Here is a 22,500-nt window from a genome sequence, read left to right as displayed (position 1 = left end):
TCCCTGAAGCACACATGATTGTATAGGCTGCTGGTCCACTAACATTTTCATTAATTACTATTTTTTATGTAATTATTTTTATATTGTTTTACTTTCTTTTTTATCCAAGAAAATGTTTTTTATTTATTTATCTTATTTTATTTTATTTTTTTTAAAAGGGCCTTATCTTCAACAGACCAGGTTGTCAATGAAATTAGATTTGTTTAAAGGGTTTTTTAAACCAGGACAAGTCCAGATAATGTCCAAGTCGGACTCAGCAACACACACCTTCATTCATGTACACAGAAAAAAATTAGGGAACACAACAGATTGCATATAATTTATAAACAAAATTACATTTTCAAAATAAGCATTTATGTACAGTCCAGATTATTTCCAGGTCACTCAAATTAGGAAACACAACAACAGATATCATATAATCTATAAACATAATTATACTTTCAAAATAAGCCTTTGAGGACTTCTCATCTTTTTTAAAATGTTTTTTGACATCATTATCGTTTTCAACCATGTAACTTTCTAAAGTTAGAAAATACTGAATACATGTTTTAAAGAAAGTAATACTAAGTGAATATCTGTTTTTGGCCTTAAAAATAAAATTTTTACCGAGTACTATAATTAAATTGACTAAATCATGATTGTCAATGAACTCTCCTAAAATAACAGAAACCACATTAAGCTTCATAAGCAAACCAATCCTTAAACACATTTTTTCAACTTCCACCCAAAACAAAGACACAATATGACAATACCAAAACAAATGCAGGGTGGATTCAGGCTCCTGACAACAAAATCGGCAATCATCTGACTCTGTCATATTCCATTATTTTAACATTTTCCCTGTGGGTAAGAAGTTATAAATAATTTTAATTTGAAAATAACGATTTTGCACATCGATAGTGGTTTTATAGATTAGTTTGAATATGGCATCCCATGGCAACGGGCAGTCAAAAAAGTCCTCCCATTTTCCATATGTGTTGTATGAGGCAGCCTTCAAAGATTTCTTTATTAAATAAAAATTATATATTTTTCTATTTATTTTAGTTCCTTTTTGCCAACTAGAATTTCTTATTAGAGGTTTACAAACTAATAATTTAGTAGTTCCATAATTAATTATTTGTTTCCATCTTTTCCCAATTACTCCAGTTAGTTGATAAAATGAAAAGCTTGAGCAAGCATCACCATACATAGCTCTATATTCATCATACTTCATAATTTTACCATTCTCATTGATAATATCATTGACAAAAATGATTCCTCTTTCAAACATATATTTCCAAAAGAAAGGCTTTCCATCTATTACAATATTAGAGTTCATCCATATTAACTGCTGCAAAATATCGTCTCTTTTTTCTGGCACATAAAATTGAAAACACCACTATGAGTGGATTGTTTCCTTTATGAACCCCGCCATGTTTCCCAGCAGACTCTCTGGGAGGGGATCACTTGTAAAAAAGGATACAATTTCTTTTGATACAGTACATGTTTTTTTGTCCAACAGGACATTTGTGTACCACTCAATGTTTAAATACATCTTTGGAACAATTGATACTTTTAAAGACAGACACATAGCTTCCAGGTTGAGAAGTTTCAGGCCCCCATATTCATACTCTTTGTACAAAACCTTTCTTTTAATCTTTTCTGGTTTGCCGTTCCAGACAAAATCGAAGACCCTCCGCTCATTAATCTTAAAAAAGTTTTGTGATGGAGCTGGTAATGACAAAAACAAATAAATAAATTGAGGAATAATTAACGAGTTGGCAATAGACATTTTACCATACAAGGTTAGGGATTTCCCTTTCCATAATTGCATAATTTTGTCCAGCTTTCTTAGTCGATTATCATAATTTACTGAGCCTAGATCTTCCAGATTTTCTGGGACAACAACACGAAGTATGTTAACTGGTCCATCTGTCCACAAAACAAGCACTTTGCATTCCATTCGAAAGGACGTTCCCTTTAGATTTCCGATCCTTAACATTTTACATTTATCATAATCAAGCTTAAGGCCAGATTGCTGTGAAAATATGTCCAAAAGATTAAGAAGGTTCTGCAAACAATGAGGAAAAATCTTATCTTTGTGAATCAGCCTTTTCTGACATGAACTTCATCAAGAACAAACACAGAACACGCCTCACTGATGCACATCTGCAAGACTCACTCAGAGTTGCAGTGTCAAGTTACACACCAGAGTACAACACACTAGTTAACAGCATGCAATGCCAGGCTTCCCACTAACTGACAAAGAAACAGATAACAGATTTGGTGTCCAGTTCAAAGTGTGACATGATTTAAAAATTTGAGAGTTTACTTTTGTATTTTACATGAGTTATTATTTGTACAAACATGGTGCAAAGTAATTCATGATTTGTTAAAAAATGTTAGTGGCTAGCTAGTTAAAATGGGATATTGTGATTTCACAAGACTGTCTTAGAAGTGATCATTTGAAAATGTTCAATTTGAAAAATGTGCACTTAGAGAAAATATAAAAATAAAGTGTTGCATATTGATATTTATCTGTTTCTATATATATTTATTGTGAGAAATCATTAAGATGATCAGTGTTTCCACAAAGATAAATATCATTAATTATTAATAATAACAGAGTTAAAGGTAAATTGAGCAAATTGGCTACGTCTGGCAATTTATTTAAGTGTGTATCTAACTGGTAGCCCTTCGCATTAATCAGTACCCAAGAAGTAGCCCTTGGTTTCAAAAAGGTTGGTGACCCCTGATTTAGTGTTACCAATCAACCTATCCCCAGGTGCATATCTTTGGAGGTGAGAGGAAGCCGGAGTACCCGGAGGGAACCCACGCAGTCACGGGGTGAACATGCAAACTCCACACAGAAAGATCCCGAGCCCGGGATTGAACTCAGGACTACTCAGGGCCTTTGTATTGTGAAGCACATGCACTAACCCCTGTTTCACCGTGCTGATTTGAACATGTCTGAACTAAAATAGAAAAACTATTCTTCATGCTAAAATTAAGAATATTCTATAAAGTCAATGTCTAAAATTAAGCAAACATCTTTTAGAACTTGGGAAATTAATTAATGTCTGGAAAAAAGATTTTAAATCTTGGCAAGTGGCAAATAATTTGCAGTGCAACTGCATTCTGCGTATTCTGCACACATAACCAGTTATTTTTTTCTTTTTGTACAGCCCAAATAACTTACGGAAGTGCGTTGTAAACACCAAACAAATCGCAAGTGTGACGTAGACAGTCAGTACGTTTCCATGCACTAAATTAGTCCGATTTCTCAAATAGTTTGACTCTAAATAAGCATCCCACAAGCCATGGAAACACCTTAATCCGATCGTGTTCGGTTTTTGTAAAGTTGGACTAACGCACCTGGATTATGCGATTGAAAACCAGATTTGTCGACCGCCGGAGAGGACCCTTCTTATTGCCCATGCGCCAGTCTCGATGCGCGGGATACAACCCAGAAGCAGATACCATTCAATAAAAACGTAGCAACAATTGTAATGAAGAAGAGACTGTTTATTTGCTTCACTAAGTCAAAGAAAGACCATTTTAAAGGGCATCGATTGGAGAAAAAAGAAACCGCTTAGCCTAATTAGGAGTCCCGAACGAAATACGAATGAGAGGAAAGAGAATGAAGCAGGTATATTAAAGGCAAATAATAAAGCGTTCAAAAACCTCTTCACGCTGCAGTTGTGCACTCCAAACTGATTAACATTAACTCTGTACTCCACACATCTAGCAAGGTAGTCCCGAACAATAGCAACCCTCATCTGGACCAGTCTTTTCCTTCGAATTTAAAACTCCTTTATCAATCCACAGAGTCTTATTAATGAAACCGGAGACATTCAAAAGTTTTGTTTCCATTATTCTCCGTCCAAAAATTCCTTCGAAAAAACCCTCTGCCGCCAGTCTTTCTTTTCTTCGGACCTGCATCTGCTACGATAAATTCTTGGCAGTAGCGTCATGTTCGTAGCGCAATCATCATCATAGCCATTAAAGACGTAATATTTGAAGTCAGTGTCAATTTTACAGCAGACATCACAACAGAGCTAGGCTGTTTACTTCGTAGGAGCCACCAATGCCTAGTGTGACGTCATAGGTCAGGGGTCGGCAACCTTTACCACTCAAAGAGCCATTTTGGAAAGTTTCACAAATTAAAGAAAACAATAGGAGCCACAAAAAATTTTTGAAAATTTAAAATGAAAAACACCACATACAAAGCTTAAATTGCTTTGCGCTATGTTAACCAGGGGTCTCTGACACACGCACCGGCACGCATCTCTATGTGGAAATTTAATGTTAGTGCAGCCCGCGACTTTTAATTGAACGGCGCTTGATAGCGTCTTTCTTGCCAACCCTCTCAATTTTCCGGGAGACTCCCAAATTTCAGGACGTGCTGGTACTGCTTTTAGCGCCGTGCTGGCACTGCTTTTAGCGCCCTCTACAGCCTGCCCAAACAGCGTACCTGCTTGGCCACATGATGAATGCAGCTTTTGCTTGCACACGTAAGTGCCAGCAAGGCATACTTGTTCAACAGCCACACAGCTTACACTGACGGTAGTCGTACAAAAACAACATTAACACTGTTACGTTACAAATATGCGCCACACTTTGAACCCACACCAAAAAAGAATGACAAACACATTTCTGGAGAACATCTGCACTGTAACACAACATAAACACAACACAACAAATACCCAGAATACCATGCAGCCCTAACTCTTCCGCTCAACCGACACACGGAGAGGGGGGGGTGTGTGTGGGGGGGTTGATGTGTGGGGGGGGGGTTTGGTGGTAGCGGGGGTGTATAATGTAGACCGGAAGAGTTAGGGCTGCATGGGATTCTGGGTATTTGTTGTGTTGTGTTACGGTGCGGATGTTCTCCAGAAATGTTTTTGTCATTCTTTTTTGGTGTGGGTTCACAGTGTGGCGCATATTTGTAACGTAACAGTGTTAAAGTTGTTTTTGTACGACTACCGTCAGTGTAAGCTGTGTGGCTGTTGAGCAAGTATGCTTTGCTGTCTCCTACGTGTGCAAGTAAAAGCAACATATAACATGTGGCCGGGCTGGCACGCTGTTTGTAAATGCTATAGAGCAGGGGTGTCAAAGTCAAATGGACGGAGGGCCAAATAAAAAATTTAGCTACAAGCCGAGGGCCGGACTGTTCGAATGTTCATTGAAAAATGTTTAAATGACGCATATAGTCTAGTGAACCTAATTGAACCTACTGAAAACCTAACAAATATATTCCAATATGATCAGATAAATAAAGCAATATTTTCTTATGGCTCTGTCAGTAATCTTTAATTTTCAACAGACACAAAAGACAAATTTCCTTTATATAAAAATCCCCATAACATGAACATTAAATGAAAGAAACCGGTATTCAAGGCACCATCAGTAGCCTATATTTTCTATTTTAGCAAAAGTGGGCTAAATTTACTTCAAAGAAAAAAACAATGATAGCAATTTTCTATCATCCACTCAACTGAAATATTTTTAAAATATAATTAAATTGAAATACAATAAAATAAAGTGCAAAAATCTATAAATCAAAAACAACACTTTGTTTAAGGAGAAGTAACATGCAGTGAAAACAAATATTAAACTTTAACTTTTAAACTTGAATTGAGTAAAAACTCTAAATATGTGATTGCACAGTAATGTTCACATTAAACCCCCCTCCTCCCTCCGTGGGAGGGAGGCGAGTTGGGTGCCCGAAACCCCCCGCTGGTTTCGGCCCGCCCCTTGGCGCGCGTGGCACGGCGGGCTCCGCGACCCGACGGCTGGCCCTCGTGGCTTGACGGCGGGCGCGTCCCGACGGGCCGCGCGTAGGGGTCAAACGCAGAAGTCTCAGGGCCTCGTGGTGAGGGGGTGGCTTGCGGGTTTCGGCCCGCTTGACCCCCCCGCTCCGCTTGGCGCGCGCGGCACATGACGGGTTCCGCCACCGACGCTCGGGCTGCAGCCCGACGGTGGTGCGGGCCCGGCGGTGACGCGCGGTTTGGGGAAACAAAGCAGAAGTCTCAGGGCCTCGGGGCCGGGTTTCGGCCCGCCCCCTTGGCGCGCGTGGCACGGCGGGCTCCGCGACTGACGGCCGGGCTGCAGCCCTTCGGCCGGCAGGCGCGTCCCGGCGGGCCGCTCGCCCCCTTTCGGAACCTTGGACCGGCATCCGCTTGGTGCGTGTAAAAGATCTGCGGTCTGCGGGCCGGTTCTAATAATAAATCAAGATCATCCCAAGGGCCGTAAAAAACCTTCTCGCGGGCCGGATATGGCCCGCGGGCCTTGACTCTGACATATGTGCTATAGAGGACAATTAATGCAGTGCCATTAGGGCACGCCCTTGATTAAGTCATTAGAGTGAAAATCGGGGGGGTCGTTAAGTATACTGGGAAAACCGGGAGGGTCGGCAAGTATGCAGCTGAGCCGCATCAGAGTGGTCAAAGAGCCGCATGCGGCTCCGGAGCCGCGGGTTGCCGACCCCTGTCATAGGTCAACCGGAAAAGCATTAGTTGTATCCGCGCTTAAAGTAAAGCGCCCTTCAGTGTACTGGAGGAACATGACGTATGACCAATAGTTGCATTAGAGTGTGGACATTAGGACTTCACATGCAGGTGTGAAAATACAGAAAACCAAACTGTTTGAGAAATCAGACTAATTTAGTGCATGGAAACATAGTGATTGTATGGTGTTGGTTTGAAAACAAGAATTTGTGATGCTATAGCACTTGAGAAAACATATGCAAAACCACCTCTGTATGGAAACACAATGAAATGGACATTGTCAGTCCTCATAAAGGTGTCCTCAATTGTATCAAGTGTCTATGAGGACTGTCCTAACTAAATATCAAGCAGGATAGAACAGTCTGTGATTTAACTGAGCGGCAAGATGTGATGACATTCAGTCATTTCTCCTTTCTAGATAATTACATAATAAATCATTCATGCATTTGGTTATAATATCATTCAACAATGAGCTTACTTTCACATTCTTGTCTTTATTAGTGATATTTGCCCTCTTGATATGATTGGTGATCGGCTGATGAGCAGCTGAGCCCTGCTGATCTTTACCGCAGCTGTGTCCTAGTGCTTACAAGGCTAAAGATTGTACTCACATGAAAGATTCCTTCAAAAGGATGCACGCTCAGAAGACTCCATTACATTTTCTGATTGTTACACACATGCAGGAAAGGTGCGTGTCTTGTCGGCCGGCTCGAATTTGAGAGCAAGCTGCAACAAACGTGTCCTCTATCCACAGTGCATAGCCGCTTCTAAGATACTAATCCCCACCATGGCGGAAAATAAACTAAGTTTCTTCCAAGAACATTATCACTGGAGGACTAGAGGAAAATGAATGGCTGAGCATGCTACACACACCGATCGGGACATAAAATGTTAACCACTAAAACTTAAATGTAAAGTAGGGGTGATCGACCCAGATGTCGATGCTTTCGATAACTAGTATTGTGTAGTATTGTATAAACGATACTAGAGTAATTACAGCAATATTTTAAAAATATTTTTGGGGCCGTGCACGGTTGTTATTGTTTACAATCTCAGGAGTAAGTCTCTGGAGATAGGAAGGCTTTGAGAGCCCAAAGAACCCAAATGGTTTAAATGGAAGTCAATAGTAGTTTTTGCTTTTGTTTTATTTTGTTTGTTTATTTTGATGTTTATTACACAAATGTGGTCTAACATCTGAATTACAACAATAGTAGCAAAAATCCACATTTAATAAGATGAGCGTTATTAAAATGTTCTAAAAGAGTATCAGTTCTACAATCCATTATCATAGTATCTGATCGGGACACGAAATCGGAATCAGTCTGGCTCTAACTGCGAGTGTGTGCTTCAGAGTTCAGATGCACGAAAATGCATATTGCAAGATTGTTTTTTATTAAATAGGGAGATATGTTAATAATATATATTCTATATAAAAATTGCTATTTTAAAAAAGCCAGCGTTAATTCAATTAGTTTTTATCAGCCCCTTAAGTCATCCATCAGCTCTAAAATTATAAAAGGATATTGCTGTATTGACAATATGTCTAATATTTTTATTTTTGACAGTCCATATATATTGACAAGCAAACATAGGACAGATCAGCAGCGTAATCTCTTTTCTCACAGCCGTGTGTGTAAGTGTGTCAATTTGCACATACTTTCAGACGTGCTAAATAAAGACGCAAAATGGCGCTCATAGTTGAGTTATAGTTGTGATGGATCGCACTTTGTGTGCTAAATAATTACATTTGCATTTTCTCCTCCCGGTTTTGTGTGCGTTCTGATGATCAGCATATATTCTGCATATTCATGAAGACAGACACGCTAAATGGATTGCGCCCTTTATTCTGCTCACTAAACAGACACAATCCTTTGTGCACAAGTTTAGTAGTGCAGGTGCTGTCGAGTTTGCACATGTTTTTATACACGCAAACCTTTAGAAGAACAGGCCCTAAATGTAACCTTACGTTGCACACGTTGTGCACTACAGAACATTGTTTGGTAAGAATTGTGAACAACTTGACGGAAAGTGTTATTAACTCCATGCGGTTAAGGTCCAGTTGACTCAAGTGTGGCTAGTTGAAATTTAAAAACCTAAACTGACTCACTCAACCTTCCGCAGAACACAGGAAGTAATATTCGTTCTGTGTCTTAAAATGAAAAACTTCCGTCTGTATACTTTTTTCGGTGCCCCCTGTTCGCCACCTGTCTTCCCAACATGCCTTAATTGTGTTTGTGTTGATTTGATTGCGATAGTGGTTCTACGTGATGACCCTCCGTTCTTTAGTGCTGTGTGAGTGACCATTTCGTGTGTTTTAATAAATGTAAACCTTTAATATAATAAATCAGGCCCTATACACAATTATTGTATTTGTTACCTTCTTGAGACCTAAGAAAAATGCCTACCTCTTTAGGACCACCCTTTCTAGATATATAAAGATTTGTATTTACAACATTAATAATACATACATACTATGCAAATAAAAAAAGTTAGCTTTTAGTTAATATTTTTTTTATTTTTTGTTTGTAATTGTTTTTTAATCTTCATTATTTACTTCAATTTATTACAGTATGTCTCTATATACAGATTTATTTTGTAATACATTTTGGCCAAAGGGGGCACATTTCAATTTCTTACACACATTTGTTATTACATATATTGACCAAAGGGGGAGCACTTCAAATTTTTTATACACACTTGTTCTTTCATATGTTGACCAGAGGGGGAGCAGTTTTAAAACCGACACACAGTCAATGTGAAAAATCTCCTTTTTGGGACCACCCTAATTTTGATAGATTTCACCACCAGGGGTGCAAATGAGACATTCTATTAGATGCAATGATTTTCCATATTGGGACCATGATTTATCAGACCGCCAAGTGCCCTGCCTTCGGCTGCCGCCCAGCTCACACTGCACCCGACCTCTATGGCCCCTGCTATGGGTGGTGAGGCCATTGGAAGGGGGACCCACGTTGCCTCTTCGGGCTGTGCCCGGCCGGGCCCCATGTGGACAGGCCCGGCCACCAGGCGCTCGCCATCGTGCCCCACCTCCGGGCCTGGCTCCAGAGGGGGGCCCCGGTGACCCGCGTCCGGGCGAGGGAAATCTGGGTCCTCGGGGAAGATCCAGGACACGTTGGGAAGACTATCTCTCTTCCCAACAAGATGGATGGATGGATGGATGGATGGATGGATGGATGGACCGACCATGATTTATGTCCTAACATGTTCACCGGTCCTCATATGGAAGGTACTTTTCCTTGTTGATGTCTCAAGAATGGTAGATATACAAGAACACACACACACACACACACACACACACACACACACACACACACACACACACACACACACACACACACACACACACACACACACACACACACACACACACACACATTCGCAGCCCTCGCCACCTAATCTGCTGCCCCTGTTGGGTTCGCTATCGAGCTTTGTGTCATAACGGTGGGCCCACTGCCGCTGTCTGTCACTGTCATCCTCCGTGGCCGTGGGTGTTTTGAAAAAAAAATTGTGAGCTTTGGGATGCACTTCAATACATTTTCTCCCAGCAGTTGCTTCTCTCTAGCCAATTTTCTCTTGTAAGAATCGCTCTCATGTGCCCCGTGCAGTTGCAAAGATGATGTTTGCAGTAAATGCTGTTTGAAGGAGACACAATTAGCCACCGTCTACCTTGTCTGCCACGAGTCACCTCAATAAAGTTAAGATGAGTTTAGTTACAAAAACACAGTTTGAGGAAGATCATGAAAATTCACCAGAACAGCAACACGGCAACAATATCGTCCATTTTTGAAATAATTTATTTTGTGGATATTAAAGTTAAAAGTTAAAGTACCAATGATTGTCACACTCACACTAGGTGTGGTGAAATTAACCTCTGCATTTGACCCATTCCCTTGTTCACCCCCTGGGAAGTGAGGGGAGCAGTGAGCAGCAGCGGTGGCCGCGCTCGGGAATCATTTTGGTGATTTAACCCCCAATTCCAACCCTTGATGCTGAGTGCCAATCAGGGAGGTAATGGGTCCTATTTTTATTGTCTGGTATGACTCGGCCGGGGTTTGAACTCACGACCTACCGATCTCAGGGCGGACTCTCTAACCACAAGGCCACTGAGCAGGTATACAGTATATCTCTCGTGCGCCGGGCGCATGCACGTTTGTGCCAAGCCAGCTGCCTGTGATTGATAGCTATGAACCCCAATCATTGCATTCTGCCGTCAATATGGAGGGGGGGTGCTAAACTGGGTGGGACCCCTGGGCTCCAGCCCAGGTAAGCCCGGCCTTGGTCATGACACAGTTAAGGTTGTAATATTTGACTTTGTGGCAATAACCCAATCACCTCACCTGGATCTCGTATTTACAAGAAACAGGAAAGCATGTGAGAGAGCCTTACATTAGACTTTGTGGCCAGTGGCTACTGGCTAGCAAGGGGATTCAGTGGCGGCTGCTGGTCTTTCAAGTGGGGAAGCTCACTTTCAGATACTTTTCGGGGGCCACGTGGAGAACAATCTAATCCCAAGTGGGCCGGACTGATATAATCACGGAACGATAACTTTAAAAATAAAAACAACTTCAGATTGTTTTCTTTGTTTAAAAATAGAACAAGCACATTCTGAAAATGTACAAATCATAATGTTGTTGAGTTTTTTTTACACTTACATCTTGCGGTTAATAGTATTCTATCTTTATTTGTCATCATTTATACTTTCTGAAAAAATAATATGATAATGTTCATCAGTCAACTCATTGGTGTTAACTTTCAATCTATCAAGATAAAAAAAATAATATCAAAATCAAATTACAAGATGTTATTTATGTAGTTTGCTCAATTTCCTCGACTGGTGCACTAACATGTATTTTTTTTTACATATGTAGCATAATCTACAAAGATACAAATAATTTCTATTGTGACATCTAGTGGACACATTTAGAACAGCAGTTTCTTTCATTCCAAAATTTTGGCTCATTTATATACTTAGCAAACTCATCCCACGGGCCGGATAAAACCTGTTCGCGGGCCGTACGTTTGACACCCCTGTTCTAATCAGTCTCCAAAAACAGATAAAAGATGCCAGCTATGACAAAAAAAAAACGTCACTTGTAAAATTCTCCATATCAACTCGGAACAACGGAATGAAACTTGAAAAATACTCTGGCAGTGGTTTATATTTCAAGGTCACTGATTGGTTCATTTTGCTGTCAACCAAAAAGGGATTCAGCCTCAAATAGATCATCCAATCATCAGGTGGAAGCCCAGCGTCCAGGCCAGCCGAGGCCAAGCCTACTTTCCATAGACTTCCAGAGACATTCGGCATCCGACGGGCGGAACAAAGCCGAGCATTTATCCACTGATTGTCTAGTTTGGCTGCTATTGAACAACCCACTCTCTGCTCCCCCAATGAAGTCAATGGACGCTCGGCTTTAACACTGTTTAATGCACTGTGAGGCTACCACAATGAATGAAAGAAAATGCATATTTACTTAACTAAACTACCTATTGGTTTTTATTTTTAGTTTCCCTTGCAGTCTTAGAGCTATCACCACAAGCTTGTGAAAAAAACATAGAGCAAGAAACTGTTTTTTTCCATGAAGGACCTTTTTTATTTGACCTTTTTAATGAAAAGTCTAACTTAGTTTTTCTAAACAAAAATAAACACATCTCCTCAAGGGTATATGTCAGGTAGTCTCCTTCTGATTATCCTGTCTGATCTGTGAGATCCTCTGTGGCACAAGACGCTTAGCGGGCCTCCAGGCGACTGCTGATACCATCACAACCTCGGGATCCCCTACACCGACCTCACTTTTACTTTTAGTTAGTTTTTTTTTTTTAATGTAAGCTAACTTGAAACAACACCAATAAGAAGTGTAGATGGATCGGTGGCTTGGCGAAAATCAGAAGTATGAGCACTAAAACCTGGTGTAGTATGCACACATGGGGCCAATTATTTTCCATGTGTTTTTATTTTTGTACTAGTCTTAATCTTTTTGTATGTGTTTTACACTTTTCTCATCTTTTTTTAAAACCTAACCAGGGACAAGGGTTGCAAATTAGCCTGTGACTATAAGTCTTATGTACTTTGACATGGGTTACCTATGGGTAGCAATGTTTAATTGTACTGTCCCTGTCAAATAAATACATGAATGAATGAATGAATGAAGGTGTTGCGGCAGTTAGCAGACATTGACAAGAAATTAACAAATAGATTTATAAGAGTCTATAGTGAGGATAATATAACAACAACTGTTGGTGTGTCAGCATTGTCACAGCCAGTACACGACACGTAAGAGGTGGGTGGGTCTATCCATAAATTGGTAGTGTTGATACCAGAGGTAGTATTAGTATATGATCGGTACTAAATTGATTAGATTGATATTTTAATTTTCTCAAAATGTAATTTTATTTATTACATTATTTTCTCTTTTTTATGTACAAACTTAGGGAATCATTCCCTGGACACAAGAGGGCTTTGAGGACAAAAGAACAAGAGTTTAAATCATCCATCCATCCATCCATCCATCCATCCATTTTCTTCCGCTTATCCGAGGTCGGGTCGCTGGGGCAGCAGCCTAAGCAGAGAAGCCCAGACTTCCCTCTTCCCAGCCACTTCGTCCAGGTCCTCCCGGGGGATCCCGAGCCGTTCCCAGGCCAGCCGGGAGATATAGTCTTCCCAACGTGTCCTGGGTCTTCCCCGTGGCCTCCTGCCGGTCGGACGTGCCCTAAACACCTCCCTAGGGAGGTGTTCGGGTGGCATCTTGAGCAGATGCCCGAACCACCTCATCTGGCTCCTCTCGATGTGGAGGAGCAGCAGCTTTGCTCTGAGTTCCTCCCGGATGACAGAGCTTCTCACCCTATCTCTAAGGGAGAGACCCGCCACCTGGCGGAGGAAACTCATTTCGGCCGTTTGTACCCTTGTCTTGTCCTTTCGGTCATAACCCAAAGCTCATGACCATAGGTGAGGATGGGAACGTAGATCGACCGGTAAGTTGAGAGCTTTGCCTTCCGGCTCAGCTCCTTCTTCACTACAACGGATCGATACAGCGTCCGCATTACTGAATACGACGCACCGATCAGCCTGTCGATCTCACGATCCACTCTTCCCTCACTCATGAACAAGACTCCTAGGTACTTGAACTCCTCCACTTGGGGCAAGATCTCCTCCCCAACTTGGAGATGGCTCTCTACCTTTTCCCGGGTGAGAACCATGGACTCAGACTTGGAGGTGCTGATTCTCATCCCAGTCGCTTCACCCTTGGCTGCGAACCGATACAGTGAGAGCTGAAGATCCTGGCCAGATGAAGCCATCAGGACCACATCATCTGCAAAAAGCAGAGACCTAATCCTGCAGCCACCAAACCGGATCCCCTCAACGCCCTGACTGCGCCTAGAAATTTTGTCCATAAAAGTTATGAACAGAATCGTTGACAAAGGGCAGCCTTGGCGGAGTCCAATCCTCACTGGAAACGGGTCCGACTTACTGCCGGCAATGCGGACCAAGCTCTGACACCAATCATACAGAGAGCGGACCGCCACAATCAGACAGTCCGATACCCCATACTCTCTGAACACTCCCCACAGGACTTCCCGGGAGACACGGTCAAATGCCTTCTCCAAGTCCACAAAGCACATGTAGACTAGTTGGCAAACTCCCATGCACCCTCAAGGACCCTGCCGAGAGTATAGAACTGGTCTACCGTTCCACGACCAGGACGAAAACCACACTGTTCCTCCTGGATCCGAGGTTCGACTATCCGGCATAGCCCCCTCTCCAGTACACCTGAATAGACCTTACCGGGAAGGCTGAGGAGTGTGTTCCCACGATAGTTGGAACACACCCTCCGGTTCCCCTTCTTAAAGAGAGGAACCAGTCTGCCAATCCAGAAGTACCACCCCCGATGTCCACACGATGTTGCAGAGTCTTGTCAACCAAGACAGCCCCACCTGTGGGTTTAAATGACAGATTGTATATTTAGTTTTTGTTTATTGTGAACTATTGACTTTGTTTTTGTAACGGTACAGTGGAGGAGACGTCACGGAGACAGGGACGTCGCTTAGCTTGAAGCGTATTTATTATTACAAAGGCATGATGTGTGTAACTAATACAAATATGTGTGGTGAGACTATCTAAAGCAATTATATGTTGAGTGTTACCGGGAGGTGTTGAAGGTGCGTGTTGAGACAGGTGCGGAAGTCCAGAAAGGGCAGGGCAGGCTCGGCGGTCTAGGGACAGGCAAGTGGTCAGGGGCTGGAGCGAGGCGTCGTTATCCAGGGGCAGGCGAAAGGTCGAGATCCGGGAAGGCAGCAGGGAGTCCAGAGGGGATTCAGGGAGACGAGACACACATCTCGAAACCAGGGAATGACGCGGAGCTGCTGGATGACGACACAGGACAAGACACGATAAGCACAAAGGAGGGGAAACACAAAGAACAAGGAAGCACATGGGCGAGGAAAGCTGGAGACGTGGGAGGCTTACTGTCCTGGTACAAGTAGCTACGTTCTGGCACAAGTAGCTACGTTCTGGCACTGGAACGCAGGACGTGCTGGTTTAAGAAGGCAGTGGACTCTTCATCAGCGTCAGGTGTGTCAATGGCAGAGTGAGTGCAGCTGCGCGGGGGCGCCGGCGCGGCAGGAGAGGAACGCCTGTGGGCGTGTCCAGAGGCACGCTCAGTGGAGCGCACAGCAGAGTGTGTGGCGGCAGGAGTTTGAACCGTCACAGTTTTGATTGAACAAGTGTATGTAATGAAAGATAATAAGGGACTGGTTCTAATATTGTGTTGATATTGTTAGGACAAACAGTTTTTACCCGTGGGCCATTAGGATGTGGAATTGGTCCCAAATAGCTTACACTGTTTGTCACTGTTGCACTGCGGTTTGTACTGTGTTCTTTATATTGTATTTCAGATGCACCTCATAGAGTAGACACCTGTATTTTAGCCATGCTCCCATGTTTGATAACAATAAAGGGCCTGATCTACTAAAGGTTTGTTTGTACTAAAACATGTGCAAACTAGATAGCACACGCAAGCTGATCTACTAAACTTGTGCAAAGTAAAAGTGAGCAAAATAAGGCGTGCAATCTAATCAGCGTGTCTGTCTTCAAGAATATGCAGAATACTGTATATGCTGACCATCAAAAAGCCCACAATACTTGGAGGAGAAGATGCAAATTCAGCATGCGCAATGTGATTCGATAACACTAATCACCGTTTTGCCAGCACTATTTTGTGTCTGTTTTTAACACTTCTGAAATGTACGGGCAAATGTACACGGCTGTGAGAAAAGATGTGATCGCACCACAAAGACATACAGTGGACAGAGTGTGTGGAAAAACTCTTCTGATTCTGATTCAACTTGACTGTAAGAAATAACAAATATTAGACAGATTGTCTATTCAGCAGTTTCCTTTTAAAATGTCATAGATGCCAGATGACTTAAAGGCCTACTGAAACCCACTACTACCGAACACGCAGTCTGATAGTTTATATATCAATGATGAAATCTTAACATTGCAACACTTGCCAATACGGCCGGGTTAACTTATAAAGTGCAATTTTAAATTTCCCGGCAAACTTCCGGCTGAAAACGTTTCGATATGATGACGTTTGCGCGTGACGTCAACAGTGGAAGCGGAAGTATTCGGAGCCCATTGAACCCAATACAAAAAGCTCTGTTTTTATTTCAAAATTTCACTGTATTCTGGACTTCTGTGTTGGTCAATCTTTTGCAATTTGTTTAATGAACAATGGAGACTGCAAAGAAGAAAGCTGTAGGTGCGATCGGTGTGTTAGCGGCAGTGAGCTCACGCAGGTGAGCACGGGTCGTGATGAGCAGATGAGAGCTGGCGTAGGTGCAGAGCTAATGTTTTTAGCATAGCTCTGTCGAAGTTCCGTAGCTAAGTTAGCTTCAATGGCGTCATTACCAACAGCATTATTAAGCTTCGCCAAGCTGGAAAGCATTAACCGTTTATTTACATGTCCAGAGTTTGGTAGTATTGTTGATCTTCTGTCTATCCTTCCAGTCAGGGATTTATTTGTTTTGTTTCTATATGCAGTAAAGCCCGATGCTATCACGTTAGCTCAGTAGCTAAAGAGCTTCATCGATGTATTGTCGTGGAGATAAAAGTCACTGTGAATGTCCATTTCGCGTTCTCGACTTTCATTTTCAAGAGGATATAGTATCCGAGGTGGTTTAAAATACAAATCCGTGATCCACAATAGAAAAAGGAGAGAGTGTGGAATCCAATGAACCCTTGTACCTAAGTTACGGTCAGAGCGAAAAAAGATACGTTCTGCACTGCACTCTAGTCCTTCACTTTCATGTTCCTCATCCACAAATCTTTCATCCTCGCTCAAATGAATGGGGTAATTGTCGCTTTCTCTGTCCGAATCTCTCTCGCTGCTGGTGTAAACAATAGGAAAATATGAGCAGTCCTTCCTCCGGTGTCGTCACGCTACTTCCGGTAGGGGCAAGGCTTTTTTTTTTTATCAGAGACCAAAAGTTGCGAACTTTATCGTCGTTGTTCTATACTAAATCCTTTGAGCAAAAATATGGCAATATCGCGAAATGATCAAGTATGACACATAGAATGGATCTGCTATCCCCGTTTAAATAAAAAAAATCATTTCAGTAGGCCTTTAAGGGCTGATTAAAACAAATGAATGCATATTTGTGTCTAATTTTTTTTAAATTGAGTTTTTTTTTCCACACAGAATATATCTTAACATATCTCTGATATGAAAACAATTTCTTAAAGTATGCATTTTTTTGTGTCTTTAGCGCAGTAAGTGCAGCCTCTGCCCATGAGTGCATCTGCAGGGAACAAAAAAGATGTAAGTTTCATTGTGAATGCCCCGCATGATTGCTACTAAAATGCCCGTAAAAAGTGGCACATGTCTGCTTGCTGTTTGTTTGAAAACATAGCAAAACGCCACAGTTTGGAGCATCATGATAACATCAATGTGCAGTAAACGATCGAGTGTTTCCATGGTGAACGCTGCGTTGTAGACGCAAAAACTTCATTTAAAGAAGGCGGTTTTAGAAGCCGCCCTGCAGTGCGATCTACAACGAACCCCACTTTTTTTTTTTTTTACCGCGCTAAGGGTGCGCTCCTGGAAGATGCTGGCACTAACTGTGAGCTTTCCCTAGAATATTAGTTTTTTTCAAATAAAAGATATGTTGATAATATATCAGGGTTCGTACGGGTGCTTAAAGGCCTACTGAAATGAATTTTTTTTATTTAAACGGGGATAGCAGATCTATTCTAAGTGTCATACTTGATCATTTCGCGATATTGCCATATTTTTGCTGAAAGGATTTAGTATAGAACAACGACGATAAAGATCGCAACTTTTGGTATCTGATAAAAAAAGGCTTGCACCTACCGGAAGTAGCGTGACGTAGTCAATTGAACATATGCGCAAAGTTCCCTATTGTTTACAATGATGGCCGCATGAAGTGAGAGAGATTCGGACCGAGAAAGCGACAATTTCCCCATTAATTTGAGCGAGGATGAAAGATTTGTGGATGAGTAAAGTGCAAGTGAAGGACTAGTGGGGAGTTGAAGCTATTCAGATAGGGAAGATGCTGTGAGAGCCGGGGGTGACCTGATATTCAGCTGGGAATGACTACAACAGTAAATAAACACAAGACATATATATACTCTATTAGCCACAACACAACCAGGCTTATATTTAATATGCCACAAATTAATCCTGCATAAAAACACCTACGTGTTTGTTATGCTAGCTCCTAGCTCCTCTGCTAGCTCCTAGCTCCATAGAACGCGCCAATACAATTCAAACACCTGATCAACACACACAATCACTCAGCCCAAAAGACCGTTCACCTAACCCAATGTTCATAAAGCTTATATATTTTTAAAAAGTTACGTACGTGACGCGCACATACGGTCAAGCTATCAAATGTTTAGCAGCCAAGGCTGCATACTCACGGTACCTGGTATTCAGCTGGGAATGACTAAAACAGTAAATAAACACAAGACATATATTTACTCTATTAGCCACAACAAAACCAGGCTTATATTTAATATGACACAAATTAATCCTGCATAAAAACACCTACGTCTTTGTTATGCTAACTCCTAGCTCCTATGCTAGCTCCTAGCTCCATAGAACACGCCAATACAATTCAAACACCTGATCAACACACACAATCACTCAGCCCAAAAGACCGTTCACCTAACCCAAGGTTCATAAAGCTTATATATTTTAAAAAAGTTACGTACATACGCAAAAAAAAAGTTGCGCACATACGGTCAAGCGATCAAATGTTTAGAAGCCAAAGCTGCATACTCACGGTAGCACGTCTGCGTCTTTGTCATCCAAATCAAAGTAATCCTGGTAAGAGTCTGTGTTGTCCCAGTTCTCTACAGGCGTCTGTGTATCGAAGTCAAAAGTCCTCCTGGTTAGAGTCTCTGTTATCCGAGTTCTTCCATCTTGACTGCATCTTTCGGGAATGTAAACAAAGACGCGCCGGCTGTGTACTGTTGTTGCTGACTTCGTTCGAAAAATACGTCCGTTTCGCACCGACAACTTTCTTCTTTGCTTGCTCAGCTTCTTTCTCCATAATGCAATGAACATAATTGCAACAGATTCACGAACACAGATGTCCAGAATACCGTGGAATTATGAAATGAAAACAGAGCTTTTTCGTATTGGCTTCAATGTGGAAGGCATACCCGTGTTCCCCGGGCTACGTCACGCGCATACGTCATCCTCAGAGGCGTTTCGAACCGGAAGTTTAGCGGCAAATTTAAAATGTCACTTTATAAGTTAACCCGGCCGTATTGGCATGTGTTATAATGTTAAGATTTCATCATTGATATATAAACTATCAGACTGCGTGGTCGGTAGTAGTGGGTTTCAGTAGGCCTTTAAAAACCTTGAAAATGCTTGGATTTTTTAATCTTGTGTTTTCAAGGTTTGAAAAATGCTTGAATTTTGGGTGAAGTGCTTGTAAATGCTTGAAAATGTTCATTATACTTCTCGGCAGTCTGACTCAATAGGCTAATTATAAAATGGAAAAAAATAAAATAAGTTTCTTTAAAAATGAAAACTACACGCTTGATCTGTTGGCTTTGCACAAGCCCTTACATTAGGTTGTTGTCATGCCCGAGCCTTATATACGGCTCTGTGTTGCCCCCAAGAGGACAATGGTGCATCGGTCCAACATGCCGGGAGGTTGTTGTTTTAATGAACATGATGTATGCATGAATTATGATACAAACAAACAAGTAAACAATAATGTTATTTCTTGTAAGGAATGATGTCTACATGAATTATGATACAAACAAACAAGTAAACAACAATAATTCATGTTATTTATTGTAAGGAATAATGTATACATGAATTATGATACAAACAAACTAGTAAACAATAATTAATGTAATTTCTTGTAAGGAATGATGTATACATGAATGATGATGATACAAACAAACAAGTAAACAAGGTTTGCAAACACCAATGACATTGAATAGTCTACAGAAACACTGCTTCATTTTCTATGCCCCATTCAGTTAATGATAACTGCTGGTTCAATGTTAGGCTTAGGTTTTAGAAGATTTCCGCATTTTTCCTACAGACAGCATTTGGTGACCTCAAACAACAAGGCTATGGATTGATTCACACTGGTTTTTGCCTTTTGTAGGGTACTGGAAAAACTGGAAAATTGATCTTGAAAGTCCTTAAAAAGTGCTTGAATTTGGCCATGGAAAAGGTGTCCGAACCCTGATATATGTTCTACGTGAAAAAACGTATGCCATTCAAAAAACATCAACACACAACAAAACGCATTAACTGAATGTGTTTTAATCAGCCCCTTAAATCATCCAGCAGCTATGAAATTAGAAATTTATATTGCAGAATAGACAATATGTTTTTATTTTTGACAGTTTAAGTATGTTGGCACATGTAAGTTATATTGCAGAATAGACGATACGTATAATTTTTTTTTTTTTCCTCAGTAAATTCACCAAAACATCACCGTTGTTGAATCTGTTTAGCTGATTAGAGAGCTAACTTCCACAGCCCGTGGGTCCATGACGATGACTTCTGTTTTGTCTGGTCAGCCGTTTTACTGCTGTGTTACAGGCACTGTTTGTTTATGTATGTTGACACATGTACGTAGGACGGAGCTGCAGCGCAATCACCTCCTTTCTCACAGCCATTCCTTTGCAACTGACAGTTTGTACGTCCTTTCTCGACACGCTAAATACACATGCAAAACAGTGACTGTAGAACAATCTCTGTCTTCATAGATCACACTGCGTGTGCTAACTAATCCTATTTGCATTTTCTCCTCCCGGTATTGTGGGCGTTCTGATGATCAGCATATATTCTGCATATACAGGAAGAGAAACACACCAAATGGATTGCACTCCTTATTTTGCTCGCTTCAGAGACGCAATCCTCTGCGTTTAGTAGATCTTAGTAGAAATTTGCACGTGTTTTATTACACGCAATTTTTTAGTAAATCAAGACCTATATTTTTTTTGTAAAATATAAATAAATTGTATTGGATGATTTGTAGATGACATATCTCCTGTGAATTTGCACAGCAAGTTGTGCAAAAGTACTAACACATTGAACTTTGAACCCCTGCTATTTGCACATATTATGCCTACGACTGGCATTATAAATGTACTCTTATTCCATAAACTATATATTTGGGATAAGCAAATGTACTTTAGTATTTTATGTCTAACTTGGACACAAACATCTATACTTTTGGCTAGGGATGTCCGATAATATCGGACTACCGATAATATCGGCCGATAAATGCTTTAAAATGTAATATCGGAAATTATTGGTATCGGTTTCAAAATTATCGGTATCGGTTTCAAAAAGTAAAATGTATGACTTTTTAAAATGCCGCTGTGTACACGGCCCAGTCACATAATATCTACGGCTTTTCACACGCACAAGTGAATGCAACGCATACTTGGTCAACAGCCATACAGGTTACACTGAGGGTTGCCGTATAAACAACATTAACACTGTTACAAATATGCGCCACACTGTGAACCCACACCAAACAAGAATAATGACAAACACATTTGGGGAGAACATCCGCACCGTAACACAACATAAACACAACAGAACAAATACCCAGAACCCCTTGCAGCATTAACTCTTCCAGGACACTACAATATCCCCCCCCCGCTACCCCTTACCCCCCTCCCCCTTAACCCCACCCCCCCCAACCCCGCCCATCTCAACCTCCTCATGCTCTCTCAGGGAGGAGCATGTCCCAAAATCCAAGCTGCTGTTTTGAGGCATGTTAAAAAAAATAATGCACTTTGTGACTTCAATAATAAATATGGCAGTGCCATGTTGGCATTTTTTTCCATAACTTGAGTTGATTTATTTTGGAAAACCTTGTTACATTGTTTAATGCATCCAGCGGGGCATCACAACAAAATTAGGCATAATTATGTGTTAATTCCACGACTGTATATATCGGTATCGGTTAATATCGGAATCAGTAATTAAGAGTTGGACAATATCGGAATATCGGATATCGGCAAAAAGACAGTAATTTCCAGGAGTTATCTCACTTTCTGAGTAGCCTCTTTACCAATGGTTTCTAGTGTTGTAAAAATGTGTAGAATAAATATTACATTTCAACATTTCTGTCAACAAAGATTTGCTTTAGCCTGCGACACATAGTTATTTTGATAGTAGGCTTATATAGCTAATATAGACACTAAGGTCATGTGTTGCCTTCATTATAAGACTTATATATGGCTTTTCATTTTTTGGGGCTCCAGACAGATTAGTTTTTTGCATTTTTGGTTCAATGTGGCTCTTTCAACATTTTGGGTTGCCAACCCCTGGGTTACAATAATGACGATTGGATCACATTTTCATTGAAATTGCAGGGTGGGGCATCATTTGCGTGAATTGGCGCCATTGCAACACTGGAGAAATCCTAGGGGGTCTGTTTTACATCTTGTCCATGCTGAATGTTTTGAACAACCCCT

At 41.2% G+C, this 22,500-nt stretch overlaps 1 protein-coding gene across 3 annotated transcripts in view; it reads left to right on the top strand.

The window, feature by feature from the left end:
- The window catches only part of fam131ab (family with sequence similarity 131 member Ab), a 70,139-nt gene that overhangs the window by 16,132 nt on the left and 31,507 nt on the right, over positions 1–22,500 (top strand). The window contains exon 2 of one of the 3 annotated variants that reach the window (XM_062068593.1): positions 17,277–17,329. The exons of the other annotated variants lie outside the window; for them this stretch is intronic. Coding sequence (XP_061924577.1) covers positions 17,300–17,329 — 30 coding nt within the window. The 5' untranslated portion in view covers positions 17,277–17,299. The remainder of the gene's footprint in view (positions 1–17,276; positions 17,330–22,500) is intronic. 3 annotated transcript variants of the gene reach the window in all.

Source organism: Entelurus aequoreus, linkage group LG13 (assembly GCF_033978785.1).
Source record: "Entelurus aequoreus isolate RoL-2023_Sb linkage group LG13, RoL_Eaeq_v1.1, whole genome shotgun sequence".
In the NCBI taxonomy this organism is placed as follows: domain Eukaryota; kingdom Metazoa; phylum Chordata; class Actinopteri; order Syngnathiformes; family Syngnathidae; genus Entelurus; species Entelurus aequoreus.
The sequence above is the reverse complement of the archived record's forward strand: the minus strand, read 5'-3'. Positions and strand labels throughout refer to the sequence as shown.